The following is a 14,787-nucleotide window of genomic DNA, read 5'->3' as shown; positions in this document are numbered from 1 at the left end:
AGGGGGATGGACACTGGGGGGTGGGACACGCAGGGATGGACACTGGGGGGGTGGACACTGGGGGGGTGGACAGGGATGGACACTGGGGGGTGGGACACGCAGGGATGGACACTGGGGGTGGGCAGGGATGGACACTGGGGGGATGGACACTGGGACACGCAGGGATGGACACTGGGGGGTGGGACACGCAGGGATGGACACTGGGGGGATGTGTGGAGTTGCAGGGATGGACACTGGGGGGATGGACACTGGGGGGTGGACAGGGATGGACACTGGGGGGGTGGACAGGGATGGACACTGGGGGTGGACAAGGATGGACACTGGGGGGACACTGGGACACTCAGGGATGGACAGAGATGGACACTGGAGGGGATGGACAGGGTGGGACACGCAGGGATGGACACTGGAGGGATGGGCAGGGATGGACACAGGAGGGGTGGACAGGGATGGACACTGGGACACGCAGGGATGGACAGAGATGGACACTGGAGGGGATGGACAGGGTGGGACACTGGGGGGATGGACACTGGGGGGATGGACAGGGATGGACACTGGGGGGATGGACAGGGATGGACACTGGGGGGATGGACAGGGATGGACACTGGGGGGATGGACACTGGGGGGATGGACAGGGATGGACACTGGGGGGATGGACACTGGGACACGCAGGGATGGACACTGGTGGGACACGGGGGGTGGACGTCTGTGGGGTGTGTGTGACACGGGTGACACACTCACCACAGACTCCCCCCCCCAAGTCAGATGCTGCTCCCCCTTTTTAATTTTTCACCATTTTTTCCCCACAGAAAAAAAAATCAAAATTAAGGATTTTTGAATATGTGTTGCCCATGTTCTGTGTTTTTCCCCCCCCCCTCATTTTATGAGTTTCTCCCCCAAAAATGGGGAGGTAGGAGGGGAGAAAAGGAGCAATTCTGGGCAATTTTGGAGGGTTTGGGTGAGAAATAAGAAGGAAATGGAAAAATAAAAACTTAAGAAGATATCACCCCAAACCACCAGCTGGGATGGCAGGAAAGAGACACTTGTGAGCAAAAATAGGGGTTGGGTTAAAAAAACCCAAAATTGGTCGGGTAAAAACCAAAGAAAGGGCATTGAGGGTGTGGCACAGCTCCAGTTCCAGCAGGTTTTTCCCCAAATCAGGTGTGGAGCAGCCCAAATTCCGGGGAGTTTTGGGTCAAAAGCAAAAAAAAAAAAAAAAAAAAAAAAAAAGGGCAGTTTTGGGACAAAATCAAAAAAGGGCCAAATCTGGGGCAAAAATTAAAAAAGAAAAGCCCAGTTCTATGTCAAAAGCAAAAAGGGGCCAATTTTAGAACTAAAAAATTAGAAAAAAGGGGCTCAATTTGGGGTCAAACCAAAAAAGAGCAAATTTCCACACAGAAAAGGGCCCAAATTCCTCACAAAATTAAAGGTAAATTGGGTCCAAACTCGCTGTAAAATCCCCAGTTTTGAGGATTTTTTTGCCCTGGCCCTGTTTGGGCCTTCAGGGTTACCCCAGGCTGCCCAGGGCTGCTTTTGGGTGGGAATCAGGGATTTTGGGTGGGATTTAGGGTGGGAATCAGGGATTTTGGGCAATGGCATTTAGGGATTTTGGGTGATGGGATTTACAGCAGTCTGGGAGCAGGACTCTGAGGTTTGAGCACCTCTGAGGTTAATTAGGGTCCTGCTTTATTAACAGGGGCATCACTAAGGCCCTGCTTGATTGGGGGGAGTATCATTAGGGCCCCCACTTCATTATTAGGAACATCATTAGAGCCCCCACTTAATTAGCAGGAGCATCATTAACACCTCTCACTTCATTAGTGGGGCGTCATTAGGATTCCCTACTTCATTAATCGAGGCATCATTAGAATTTCTTGCTTAATTAGAGACACTGACTTCATTAGCAAGAATATCCAGAGAATCTCCTGGTTCATTAGAGGGGCTTCATTAGGGACCCCCACTTAATTACTAGGGGCATCATTAGGACCCCCACTTGGCTGGGAGGGTGTTAGGGCGTTAATTAAGGCAGGGCTCTAATTAAGGACTGACAGGGCAGGGGGTTGCACCTCTCGTGGGCAGCCATCAGTGCCATGGCCAGCAGGTCCTGCAAAAAAAGGTAAAAAACAGCTGATTGAGGCAAAAAACAACTCAATTCGGGCAAATTCTTAAAGAAAACAAAACAAAAAAGTGGTTTTGGTTGGACTTACCTTGTCAGAGACCCTGGAAAGGGATGCCTGCCCAATGGTGTCTTCTTGGGGAAGAGAAAAACAACGAGAAAATCAATTTTTAGGTAAAACCGCCAGGTTTGGAGGGCCTGGAATGTGAGGGGCGGATTTTGCCCGGTTTGGAGGGGAGCTCAAAAACCCCCAGAACAAGAATTAGCATTCAACCCCTTTAAAGCTTCAAGTGACCCCAAACCCAACCCTTGTAATGCCCAAAAATCCCCAAATCCCCCCAAAACCAGACCAAGCGCTTAATTCCCTAAAGCTCAGGTCAAGCACAGGTTTTAATCGGTCTCGTACCTCTCTGCCTCACCCATACTGCAGGATTAAAGGACTCTCTGAAGTTTAATCTTTCCCTTTCAGCTATGTTTTAGTACGAGTGAAGGTGCTGAGTGGATTTTCTGCTGCCAAAAAGGAAAAAGCGCCAAAATCCCCTCAGGGGCTCCGGCACCTTCCCGCCTTTTTCCTTCGCCTCAGCGGCCGTAGCCCCGCCCCTTTCCGGGAGCCGCATCCTATAGGCCGTGAGGCCGCACCTACAGCCAATCAGAAGGCAGAGATTGACTAAGCCACGCCTCTCTCTCACGAGCTGCTGCATTTTAATGATGGTATCAGCCAATCAGAGATGAGGCGCGCAAAGGAGGCGTCGCTGATTGGCTGGGCGCCATGAGGGAGAAGTGTGAAGGGAGGGGCAGCTCGGGGGGGAGGTTTGTGAGGGGGAAGGGGATGGCGGAAGGCGATGCAGACGCAAAGGATCGGGTGAGGCGCGCGGAACGAGAGAAGCGGGGAAAGGCGACAAGTCCGGCTGGTGCGGGGCGCACCCACGGCGCTCAGGAGGGCGCTGCCCTCGCCCGCGCCGCCCCTCCCTTAGCAACAGCCGCCGGCCGAGCGGCGTCGCGCGGGGGAGGTTTTTTTCTGATTGGCCGAGCTCCGCCGCGCCTGGCCAATGAGCGCGAGCCACGGGACCCTGCGCGTCCCCGCCCACCCCCGCGCCGGCGGCGGGGCCGCTCGGAGCGTACCAAGCGCGGGCGCGCGGGGGGGGTGAGCACAGCGGTTCAGTGTTTAGGGGAGCCACGGCCGCACACTCCCGTGCAGCGGGAGGAGACGGGGCTCATTGGGATCTCTGCAGGGAGGAGCGGGTCTGGGGGGCGAGGTGAGGGCAGCAAACTGGGAGTGAGCCCCTCCTCTCCCCGGGCTTCCCCTCCCCCCGTGCAGCGCGTGGTGCGGTCCGGGCGGAAGTGAGGTGTCGCGCGCTGCGGCGGTTCCGGTGTGGGAGCGGCCGGGGCTGAGGCGGGGTCGGGCCCGGTGAGTCCCGGCGGGTCCCGGGGGGCGGGCAGGGCACGGCGGGGGCGGCCGGAGGCACCGGTGGACTCGCGGGAAGCTGAGGGAGCCGTGACAGTTGCGGGTTCCCTGTGGAGGAGGGGACGCGGATGTGGGGGGGGGGCAGAGGGACGTGAGGGGACCCGGGGGGTTTGGGGACATTGGGGGGGACAGAGGGACAGGGGGACATTGAGGGGGACAGAGGGACAGGGAGGGGGACAGAGGGATATGTGTGGGTTATTTATATAATAATAAAATAATGTCAGTTATTTTCGGGGTTAAGCCCCAGATTTTGGGGTTTCCAGGCTGAGGCTGCGCCTTGTGTGACAGCAGGAGTCCGATCCCTCATTCTGTGGATTGTTTTTGGGGTGAAATCCATTCTTTTTTTGGCTGACATCCATTCTTTTTGGGGTGCAGTCCCTGTTTCTGGCGGTTCCAGGCTGAGGCCATGCTCTGTGTGACAGGAGGAGCCTGACTGCTGATTTTTTGAGTTAAATGTGGGTTATTCTTGGGGTTAAATCCATTCTTTTTTGGGGTTAAATCCATTCTTTTTGGGGTTAAACCCCTGGTTTTTTGTGGATTCCAGGCCGAGGCCATGCTGTGCACGGCGCTGGTCATGGCAGGAGCCTGACAGCTGTTTTGGGGGTTATTTTTGGGGTTAAAGCCCCCTTTTTTGGCTGTTGCAGGCCGAGGCCATGCTGTGCACGGCGCTGGTCATGGCCGGCAGCCTGGCGCTCACCACGGCCGTGGTGGCCCACGCCTACTACCTGAAGCACCAGTTCTACCCCACCGTGGTGTACCTGACCAAATCCAGCCCCAGCATGGCCGTGAGTGCTTCGTTCCTCGTTAATCACCCCTAATTACCCCGGGGCCAGGCTCAGGGCCTGCCCACGCTGCCTCACTTCTGCTTTTGGGGGCTGAGGGGCTCCCCCATGGGGACGGCAGCGGGGCTGGTTCCGCCCATCCAGCCCCGGGTTTGGGGTGCCAAACACCCCTGGGCTGGCTCCAAAATGCCCTTTGGGGGCTGCTGGCTCTACAGGTGTTGTACATCCAGGCCTTCGTGCTGGTCTTCCTGCTGGGCAAGTTCATGGGCAAGGTGTTCTTCGGGCAGCTGCGCGCGGCCGAGATGGAGGTGAGCCTTTGGAGGGGGAGTTTTGGAGCCCAGAGGGTCCTTGGTGCTGTTTTAGGGGGGTATTTGTCACCCCAGAGGGTCTTTGGTGCTGTTTTAGGGGAGAATTTGTCACCCCAGAGGGTCTTTGGTGCTGATTTAGGGAAGAATTGATGCATTTTGGAGCAGGATTTTGAGCCAGTTTGGGTGGGGATTTTGAACCCCAAACGATCTTTGGTGCAAATTTTGGTCCCCCATAGGCTTTGGGCCCCGTTCTGGGGTGAATTTTGAACTCTCTGGGTTTTTGGGCCCATTTTGGGGTGAATTTTAAACACCCAGGGTTTTTGGGCCCATTTTGGGGTGAATTTTAAACACCCAGGGTTTTTGGCCCCGTTTTGGGGTGAATTTTGAGCCCCCAGGGTTTTTGGGCCCCGTTTTGGGGTGAATTTTGAGCCCCCAGGGTTTTTGGGCCCCGTTTTGGGGTGAATTTTGAGCCCCCAGGGTTTTTGGGCCCATTTTGGGGTGAATTTTGAGCCCCCAGGGGTTTTGGGCCCCGTTTTGGGGTGAATTTTGAGCCCCCAGGGTTTTTGGGCCCCGTTTTGGGGTTCACCCCGGGGGGCTGCCCCTGAATCTGTCCCTCAGCACCTCCTGGAGCGCTCGTGGTACGCGGTGACCGAGACCTGCCTGGCCTTCACCGTCTTCAGGGACGACTTCAGCCCGCGCTTCGTCGCCCTCTTCACCCTCCTCCTCTTCCTCAAGTGCTTCCACTGGCTGGCCGAGGACCGTGTGGATTTTGTGAGTGTTGGCAGCAGGGAAAACAGCTCAAAAAACGCCCCAAAAAACCCCAAATCCAGCCTTAAACCACTCCAAAAATAAGCCAGAATCAACCCAGAACTTGCCAGAAACCAGCCCAAAAATAACCTGAAATCAACCCAAAAACCAGCCCAAAAATAACCCCAAATCGGCCTGAAACTAGCCCAAAATTAACCCTAAAACAGTCTGAAACCAACCCAAAAATAACCCCAAACCAGCTTGAAACCAGCCCAAAAATAACCCCAAATCAATCAGCCTAAACCAGCCCAAAACCAACCCAAAAATAACCCAAAAACCAGCCCAAACCAACCTGAAATGAACCCTAACCCAATCAACAATCAACCCCAAAAATATCTCAAATTCACCCCAAAACTAACCCCAAGCCAGCCAAAGCCACCCCAAAACAGCTGGAAATGAGCCCTAATCCCATTTTTCTGTGGAAAAAACTGGATTTTCCTCCCCTGCACAGATGGAGAGGAGCCCCAACATCTCGTGGCTCTTCCACTTCCGAATCGTCTGTGAGTGCTCCTCATTTGCATATTTTTGGGGAAGAACCCAGGGCAGCCAAGCGTGCTGAGGCCTGATAACCCGAAACACCCTAATCAGCAGCAACTCGTTAATGAGGGGGTTCCTGGGGGGGGTTAACGAGCTCCGTGGAAGGAAAACAAGGATCTGGATCCACGGCAAAACGGGATGGGAAAATGGGATTTAGGGATGTACTTCCCAAAATCAGAAAAATGGGATTTAGGGATGTACTCCCCAAAAATCATAAAAATGGGATTTAGGGGTGCACTTCCCAAAATCAGAACAACAGGATTTAGGGGTGTAGAAAGCAGTTTTGGAAGGAATTTTGGGGTGTTGGTGGGCAGGAGGCTGCAAGGTGTGGCTGGCAGTGGAGATACCTAATTAATTACCTGTTAATTAAGCTCCTCGTTAGCGGGGGGGTGTAGGAACCCCCCCAAAAGCTGCTCCCAAGGGTGGATCCCGTTCAGTTTTTGGGTCTCCCGGCCTCTTTTCCCAGCCCTGATGTTCCTGCTGGGAATCCTGGACTTCCTCTTTGTCAGCCACGCCTACCACAGCATCCTGACCCGTGGCGCCTCCGTCCAGCTGGTCTTCGGCTTCGAGGTGGGTGCGGGGGGTCCCGGGGGTCCCCGGGGCCGCTCCCGGGGCGGGACGTCCCACCTGGCTCCTGTGCCACCCCCAGTACGCCATCCTGATGACCATGGTGCTGACCATCTTCATCAAGTACGTGCTGCACTCCGTGGACCTGCAGAACGAGAACCCCTGGGACAACAAGGCCGTGTTCATGCTCTACACCGAGCTCTTCACCGGTACCGCGGCCGCTCGCGGGTGGGGGGGCTCAATTAGGCGTTGGTTAACGAAGAGATGAAGTGTTGGGGGAGTTGGGGTGGGTTTGGTTGGTCAGCGAAGAGTCAAAGTCTTGGTGGTGCTCGGTTGGTCTTCATCGGTCAACGAAGAGTTGGCGCCTTGGCGTTCAGCTTGGTTGGTCAACAAAGACTGGAAGTCTCGGTTTCCGAGAAGGGTTGGAAGGTTCATTAGGGTTTTTGTTCATTAGCGATGATCCAAAGCGTTGGTGTTCTACTGGTCCTGGTGGTCAGCCAAAACTTTTCATGTTGGTGGTGCTTGGCTGGTCTTGGTTGGTCAATGAAGATCCAGAGTCTTGGTGAGGCTCAACTGCTCTTCATTGGTCAACAAAAACTCAAAGTCCCGGTGTTAAGTGGTCTTGGTGGTCAACCAAAACTCAAAATGTTGGTGGTGTTTGGCTGGCCTTGGTGGGTCAGTGAAGACTCAAAGTTTTGGTGCTTGGTTGGTCAGTGGTGACTCAAAGTTTTGGCGCTCAGCTGGGTTTGGGTCATTAATGGAGGCTTGGACACGGTGGCATTGGTGCTCAGCTGGCTTTGGTTGCTCAGCTGGTCACCTCAGGTGTCCCACGGGCCCGGGTGGCCGTGGGGCCCCAGCCCGCCGCGGGCGGTCCCAGCGTGTCCCGCTGTGCTCTCCCCAGGGCTGATCAAGGTGCTGCTCTACATGGCCTTCATGACCATCATGATCAAGGTGCACACCTTCCCGCTCTTCGCCATCCGCCCCATGTACCTGGCCATGAGGTGAGGCCCCGCGGCCCCGGGGGCGTCCTGGTGTGATCCCGGGCCTGCTCCCGGCCTGATCCTGTCCTGATCCCATCTGGATCCCCATCCTGGTCCTGGTCCCGATCCTGATCCTGGTCCTGATCCCCATCCCGATCATGACCCTGTCCTGATCCTGATCACGATCCCAGTCCTGATCCTGATCCCATTCTGATTCCATCCCAATCCCAGTCTTGATCCCATCCCAATTACAATCCTGATCCCAATCCTGATCCCATCTCAGCCCCAATCCTGATCCCATCCTGATCCCAATCCCATCCCAGTCCTGATCCTATCCCAATCCCAATCCTGATCCCATGCTGATCCTATCCTGATCTCACCCCACTCCCGTTTCAATCCCGATCCCAATCCCGCTCTGCTCCAGGCAGTTCAAGAAGGCCGTCACCGACGCCATCATGTCCCGCCGGGCCATCCGCAACATGAACACGCTGTGAGTGCCCCAGAAACCCCAAATCCCAGGAAAATCCCTACATCCACCCCAGAAACCTCAAATCCTGGGAAAACCCTACATCCACTCAGAAACCACAAATCCCGGGAAAACCCTGCACCCATCCACCCCGAAACCACAAATCCCGGGAAAACCCTGCATCCAGCCACCACAAAAACCCCAAAATCCCAAATTCCAAAGTCCCTTTTCCCCCTAAATTGCCCCCAGCTGTGGGGTGGGACCAGCTGTGGGGTTTTTGGGGCAGCTGTGAGGTTTTTGGGGCAGCTGTGAGGTTTTTGGGGCACCTGTGGGGTTTTTGGGGCAGCTGTGGGGTTTTTGGGGCCAGCTGTGGGGTTTTTGGGGCAGCTGTGGGGTTTTTGGGGCCAGCTGTGGGGTTTTTGGGGCAGCTGTGGGGTTTTTGGGGCAGCTGTGAGGTTTTTGGGGCACCTGTGGGGTTTTTGGGGCAGCTGTGGGTTTTTGGGGCACCTGTGGGGTTTTTGGGGCAGCTGTGGGTTTTTGGGGCAGCTGTGAGGTTTTTAGGTCAGCTGTGAGGTTTTTGGGGCACCTGTGGGGTTTTTGGGGCAGCTGTGGGTTTTTGGGGCAGCTGTGGGGTTTTTGGGGCCAGCTGTGGGGTTTTTGGGGCAGCTGTGAGGTTTTTGGGGCAGCTGTGGGGTTTTTGGGGCAGCTGTGGGTTTTTGGGGCAGCTGGGGGATGTTTTCCCCACAGCTATCCCGACGCCACGGCCGAGGAGCTGCAGGCCGTGGACAACGTCTGCATCATCTGCCGTGAGGAGATGGTGACGGGCGCCAAGCGCCTGCCCTGCAACCACATCTTCCACACCAGGTCTGCTGCCCGGGGATTCCGGGAATTCGGGCATTTTGGGAGTGGTTTGGGGGTGGTTTTGGGGGTGGTTTTGGGGGGTGTCACCACTGCAGGTCTGCCAGCCTGCAACGGCAATCCAATCCCAATCCCAATCCTGATTCCATCCCAATCCAATCCTGATCCAAATCCCATCACTGTCCCCCCAATCCTGATCCTGATCTCAATCCTGATCCTGATCCCAATCCCGATTCCAACCCAGTCCCAGTCCTGATCCCAGTCCTGATTACATCCCTATCCCAGTCCTGATCCCAATCCCATCCCAATCCAATCCTGATCCCAATCCCATCACTATCCCCCCAGTCCTGATCCTGATCTCAACCCTGATCCTGATCCCAATCCCGATTCCATCCCAGTCCCAGTCCTGATCCCGATCCTGATCCCAATCCCATCCCAATCCAATCTTGATCCCAGTCCCGATCCCAATCTTGATTCTGTCCCAATCCCATCCCCATCCCAGTCCTGATCCCGATCCCAATCCTGATCCCAATCCTGATTCCATCCCAATCCCAATCCCCGGCATCACAGTGCAGGTTAATGAGGTCATTAGTTAATTCGTGATTAATTAATTAGGGGTTCATTAGCGGGAAAAGGGTTGAATTCTTTTGTGGGGGGTCAGAGGGACACGGAGGGGTCTCGGGGGCCAACAGCTGACAGGAGGGGAGTTAATTTAGGGGTTAATTAAACCAGCGGGGGTGGCACTACTGCGTTAATTAACGAGGGCGCTAACGAACCCCGCAGCTGCCTGCGCTCCTGGTTCCAGCGGCAGCAGACGTGCCCCACGTGCCGCATGGACGTGCTCCGCGCCTCGCTGCCGCCGCAGCCACCCCCGGAGCCGCCGGCACCGGCACCGGCGGCGCAGCCCAACAACTGTGAGTGAGCACGGGACGGAGGAGGGACGGGACACCCCGGTGTGGGTGACCACAGGACACCCAGCTGTGAGTGACCACGGGACACCCAGCTGTGGGTGACCACAGGGACACCCAGGTGTGAGTGACCACGGGACACCCACCTGTGAGTGACCACGGGACACCCAGCTGTGAGTGACCACGGGACACCCAGGTGTGGGTGACCACGGGACACCCACCTGTGAGTGACCACGGGACACCCAGGTGTGGGTGACCACAGGGACACCCACCTGTGAGTGACCACAGGGACACCCCGGTGTGGGTGACCACAGGGACACCCAGGTGTGAGTGAGCACGGGACAGAGGGGGGACAGGGACACCCAGCTGTGAGTGACCATTGCTGTGGGGACAAAAGGAGGGAGAGGCCCTGTGGGCAGCCCCTGACAGTGACACCCCGACAGTAACACCCCAACAGGGACACCCCGATAGTGACACCCTGACAGTGACACCCCAGCCCGGGACACCCCGATAGTGACACCATGACAGTGACACCCCAACAGTGACACCCCAGCCCGGGACGTTCCCGCTGTGCCGCCCCCGTTGCCTTCGGGGTCGGGCAGGAGGGGCTGGAGTCGTGGCCGCAGCGCTGCCCTGTCCCCGCAGTTCCCCAGGGGATGCTGCCTCCCTTCCCGCCGGGAATGTTCCCGTTCTGGCCGCCTGTGGGGCCCTTCCCGCCCGGCCCCGGCGGCGTCCAGGCCCCGGCCGGCACTGACGGCACAGCCGCGGCCGCCGGCGCCGCTCCCGGTGAGTCCCACCCCGAATCCCACCCCGAATCCCACCCGGAATCCCACCCTGAATCCCACCCTGAATCCCACCCCGAATCCCACCCTGAACCCCATCCTGCCCCGAATCCCACCCCGAATCCCATCGTGCCCTGAATCCCACCCTGAATCCCACCCCGAATCCCACCCCGAATCCCACCCTGAATCCCATCCTGCCCCAAATCCCACCCCGAATCCCACCCCAAATCCCGCCCCGAATCCCATCCTGCCCCAAATCCCACCCTGAATCCCACCCCGAATCCCATCTCCTGCCCCTTGTCCCACCCTGAATCCCATCGTGCCCTGAATCCCATCCTGAATCCCATCCTGCCCCAAATCCCACCCAAAATCCCACCCCAAATCCTATCCCCTGCCCCTTGTCCCACCCCAAATCCCCCAAACCCAAATCCCACAAACCCCACTCCCCTCACTTTTCCCACCAAATACCTCCCGAACCCAAATCCTCCCCAAATCCATTCCCGCTCCCTTTTTCCACCCTAAACCTCCCCGTACCCAACTCCGCCCCTTTCCCACCCCAAAAACCCCCTGTCCCACCCCAAACCCTTCTCCCCCTGACCCCTCTGTGCCCCCAGGTGCCCGTCCCGGTGCCGGTGCCGGCGCTGCCGGGCCGGAGCCGGGCGGTGCCGGGGCCGTGCCGGGGCTGCCGCTGCCGCCGCCCTGGGTGGGGATGCCGTGGCCACCCCTCTTCGGTAGGATTGGGATTGGGGATTTGGGAATTGGGAATTAGGGATTGGGGATTTGGGAATTGGGGATTGGGGAATTTGGATATTTGGGGATCCCAGGATGCATCCCCGCCCCTCCCTGCAGGGGTGCCGCCCATGCCAGGGATTGGGGATTTGGGGATTTGGGAATTTGGGGATTTGGGAATTCGGGGATTTGGGAATTTGGGGATTTGGGAATTCGGGGATTTGGGGATTTGGGAATTGGGGGTTCAGGGATCCTGGGGTGCACCGCTCTCCCGCAGGCATGCCGCCTATGCCGGGGATTTGGGGATTTGGGAATTCAGGTATTTGGGGATTTGGGAATTGGGGGATTTGGGGAATTGGGGGATTTGGGGATTTGGGAATTGGGGGTTCAGGGATCCCGGGGTGCACGGCTCTCCCGCAGGCGTGCCGCCCATGCCGGTGCCGCCGGCCGGCTTCGCGGGGCTGACGGAGGAGGAGCTGCGCGCCATGGAGGGCCACGAGCGGCAGCACCTGGAGGCGCGGCTGCAGTGCCTGCACAACATCCACACGCTGCTGGACGCTGCCATGCTGCAGATCAACCAGTACCTGGGCGTGCTGGCCTCCCACGGGTACTGGGATGGGCTGGGGGGGACTGGGGGGGACTGGGATGGGACTGGGAGGGACTGGGAATGGACCAGGGGGGACTGGGAATGGACCGGGGGGGACTGGGATGGACTGGGGGGGACTGGGATGGGACTGGGGGGGACTGGGGTGGACTGGGGGGGACTGGGATGGGACTGGGAATAGACTGGGATGGACTGGGAGGAACTGGGATGGGACTGGGGGGACTGGGAATAGACTGGGATGGACTGGGAGGGACTGGGAATGGACCGGGGGGGACAGATCAACCAGTACCTGGGGGTGCTGGCCTCCCACGGGTACTGGGAAGGACTGGGAGGCACTGGGAGGGACTGGGGGGCACTGGGAGGGCTCAGTGCTGACCACCCCCCGCTTCCCCACTCCGGGAATTTGGGATAACTCTGGGGTCACTCTGGGATCCCCCCAGGACCCCCCGAGCCGCCCCCCGGCCGCCCCCCGACCGCGAGGCCCCCCCGGAGGAGCCCCCGGCGCCGGGACCCTCGGGAGCCGCCGGAGCTGCCGGTGTGTGAGGAGCCCCAAAAGCGGGCTGGACCGGGCTGAACTGGGCTGGACCGGGCTGAACTGGGCTGGACTGGGTTAAACTGGTGCTGAACTGGGCTGAACTGGTGCTGAACCAGGCTGAACTGGTGATGAACTAGGCTAAATTGGGCTTAAATGGGTTAAACTGGTGCTGAACTGGGCTGAACTGTGCTGAACTGGGTTAAACTGGTTCTGCACTGGGTTAAACTGGTACAAACCGGTTCTGCCCTGCTCTCCCGCAGAGCCGGCCCCCGCCGAGGATGAGGAGGACGCGGCCGAAGGCTCCGAGCCCCGGGAGGGCCCCGAGCCCCCCGAGGGCCCCGACACGGCCGAGCTGCGGCGGCGGCGGCTGCAGAGGCTGGGGACCCCCCCCCACTGACCGGGACCCCCCCCAAACTGACCGGGACCCCCCCAAACCGACTGGGACCCCCCCCCACTGACCGGGACCCCCCAAAACTGACCGGGACCCCCCCAAACTGACCGGGACCCCCCCCACTGACCGGGACCCCCCCCAAACTGACCGGGACCCCCCCACTGACCGGGACCCCCCAAAACTGACCGGGACCCCCCCAAACTGACCGGGACCCCCCCCACTGACCGGGACCCCCCCAAACTGACCGGGACCCCCCAAAACTGACCGGGACCCCCCCAAACTGACCGGGACCCCCCCCACTGACCGGGACCCCCCCAAACTGACCGGGACCCCCCCCACTGACCGGGACCCCCCCAAACTGACCAGGACCCCCCCCCAGACTGACCGGGACCTCCCCCACTGACCGGGACCCCCCCAAACTGACCAGGACCCCCCACCCTGACTGGGACCCCCCAGACCGACCTGAAATCCCCCCGGGAACCCCCCAGGACCCCCCAGACCAACATGAGATCCTCCCCAGGACCCTCCCTCACCTCCAAGACCTCCCCCCTCCCCATTTTCCATGGAAATTCCCGGCTGGAAGCGAATCCCAGTCCCCTTGGTGACCCCAGCCCCATTTCCCCAGCCCCTGACCCCTTTTCCCTCTCTTTTCCCCCATTTTTTCCCAATTTTCCCGCACTTCTTCTCAATTTCCCCCTATTTTTTCCCAGTTTCTCCCCATTTTTCCAATTTTTTCCCTATTTCCCTGCATTTTCCCCATTTTTTCCCGATTTCTCCCCGTTTTCCCCCAATTCTCCCTCTCCCCTGAGCCAGGGTCGGGTCCCCGTTGTTCCCTGGGGGTTTCAGGGTGTCCCCCCCTCCCCAAACCCACGCTGGGGGGGCTTTGACCTCTGACCTCACCCGGCCCGGGGAATTCGGGACCCCCCTGGGATTTTGGGGTCCCCTCCCATGGGAATGGTGGGGCTATCCTGAGGATTTTGGGGACATTCCTTGGGATTTCGGGGGTCCCCAGATGGAATTTTAGGCCCCCCCCCCCCCCCCGGGTTTGGGTCCTGCCCATGGGAATTTCGGGATTTTCCCAGGAATTTGGGAATTTTGGGTCCCCCCCATGGAATTTCTGGGTTCCCCCTGGAATTTTGGGAATTCTGCCCCCCCATTAACAGTATTAACCCCTCGCCCCACACCCCCCCAGTCCCAAACTGGTTTGGACTGGTTGGCCACGGCCGGGGTTGCAGTTTCTCGCTGACTTTTGCCCAATTCCGGGCGCTTTTGGCCCAAATCCCGCCGCGATTCCGGGCCGGCCGCGCCCCCAGTGCCTCTGGAACCCCAAATTCTCAGGGAAAAACCAAAAATCCACAACCCCGCGGCCGGAATCGATGGAAAACGGCGCTTTTGCACCAAAACGGGCTGGGGGGGAGACTTGGGGCAAAAAGGAGCCAAATTGGGATTTTCGGGTTTGAGGCGGATTCTTTTCCTTTCTTCCTTTAATTTTTTGGGCACTTTTGGCCCCAGTTTGAGTGGCTTGTGAGGAATTTGGCAATAACGAAACGGCGCCGCTTTGGGGAGTTGATTTTGAACCCTTCCATGCTGTTTTTTTCCCCATTTTGAGCCAAAATCATCATTTCTTTTGGGTCTGTTTGAGGGTTTTTTTGGGTGGATTCCTTAAAAAATCGCCTCGTTTCGGGGTGAAGCCACGGGGAGGGGGAGGGATGGTTCCGGGGGGTGCTGGACCCCAAAATCTCTCCTTTTCCCCCCAAAGCGGTGGCGGAATTATTTAATTTGTAAATAATGTACAAATTTTTACCAGCTCCGGTGTAAATACAATAAAGGTTGCAGTAAAGCTCGGCTCCTCCCGCCGGCCATTTGGGGATTTGGGGAGGATTTGAGGGAATTTGGGGCGTTTGAGGGGATTTGGGGTGAGGGAGGGGCTGGGCTGGGCGAGATCTGAGGGGGCT

The 14,787-nt window shown here is 58.2% G+C and overlaps 1 protein-coding gene and 1 long non-coding RNA gene across 4 annotated transcripts; one reads left to right on the top strand and one right to left on the bottom strand.

The window, feature by feature from the left end:
• Positions 1–608: 608 nt before the first annotated feature.
• LOC146764895 (uncharacterized) lies at positions 609–3,295 on the bottom strand. The gene is made up of 3 exons (XR_014950586.1): positions 2,520–3,295; positions 2,205–2,248; positions 609–2,101 (listed from the first exon to the last, which is right to left on the bottom strand). It is a non-coding gene; the product is annotated as an uncharacterized LOC146764895 (long non-coding RNA).
• A 136-nt stretch (positions 3,296–3,431) lies between these two features.
• LOC146764894 (E3 ubiquitin-protein ligase synoviolin-like) lies at positions 3,432–14,672 on the top strand. Of its 3 annotated transcripts, none has more exons than XM_085563914.1 (16): positions 3,432–3,521; positions 4,223–4,363; positions 4,576–4,668; positions 5,287–5,439; positions 5,927–5,975; positions 6,479–6,582; positions 6,662–6,788; positions 7,481–7,580; positions 7,984–8,049; positions 8,773–8,889; positions 9,667–9,797; positions 10,437–10,577; positions 11,188–11,304; positions 11,723–11,909; positions 12,347–12,441; positions 12,702–14,672. In XM_085563914.1, the coding sequence occupies exons 2-16, from the start codon at positions 4,232–4,234 to the stop codon at positions 12,836–12,838; spliced, it is 1,749 nt and encodes a 582-aa protein (XP_085420040.1). In that variant the 5' UTR covers positions 3,432–3,521; positions 4,223–4,231; the 3' UTR covers positions 12,839–14,672. The 3 variants fall into 3 exon arrangements, with proteins under 3 accessions (XP_085420040.1, XP_085420042.1, XP_085420041.1); XM_085563915.1 differs by having other exon boundaries at positions 3,479–3,521; positions 4,201–4,363; XM_085563916.1 differs by lacking the exon at positions 12,347–12,441.
• Positions 14,673–14,787: the final 115 nt, after the last annotated feature.

The sequence above is a fragment of the Lonchura striata genome, chromosome 31 (genome assembly GCF_050655825.1).
Source record: "Lonchura striata isolate lonStrDom1 chromosome 31, ASM5065582v1, whole genome shotgun sequence".
NCBI lineage: Eukaryota > Metazoa > Chordata > Aves > Passeriformes > Estrildidae > Lonchura > Lonchura striata.
The sequence above is the reverse complement of the archived record's forward strand: the minus strand, read 5'-3'. Positions and strand labels throughout refer to the sequence as shown.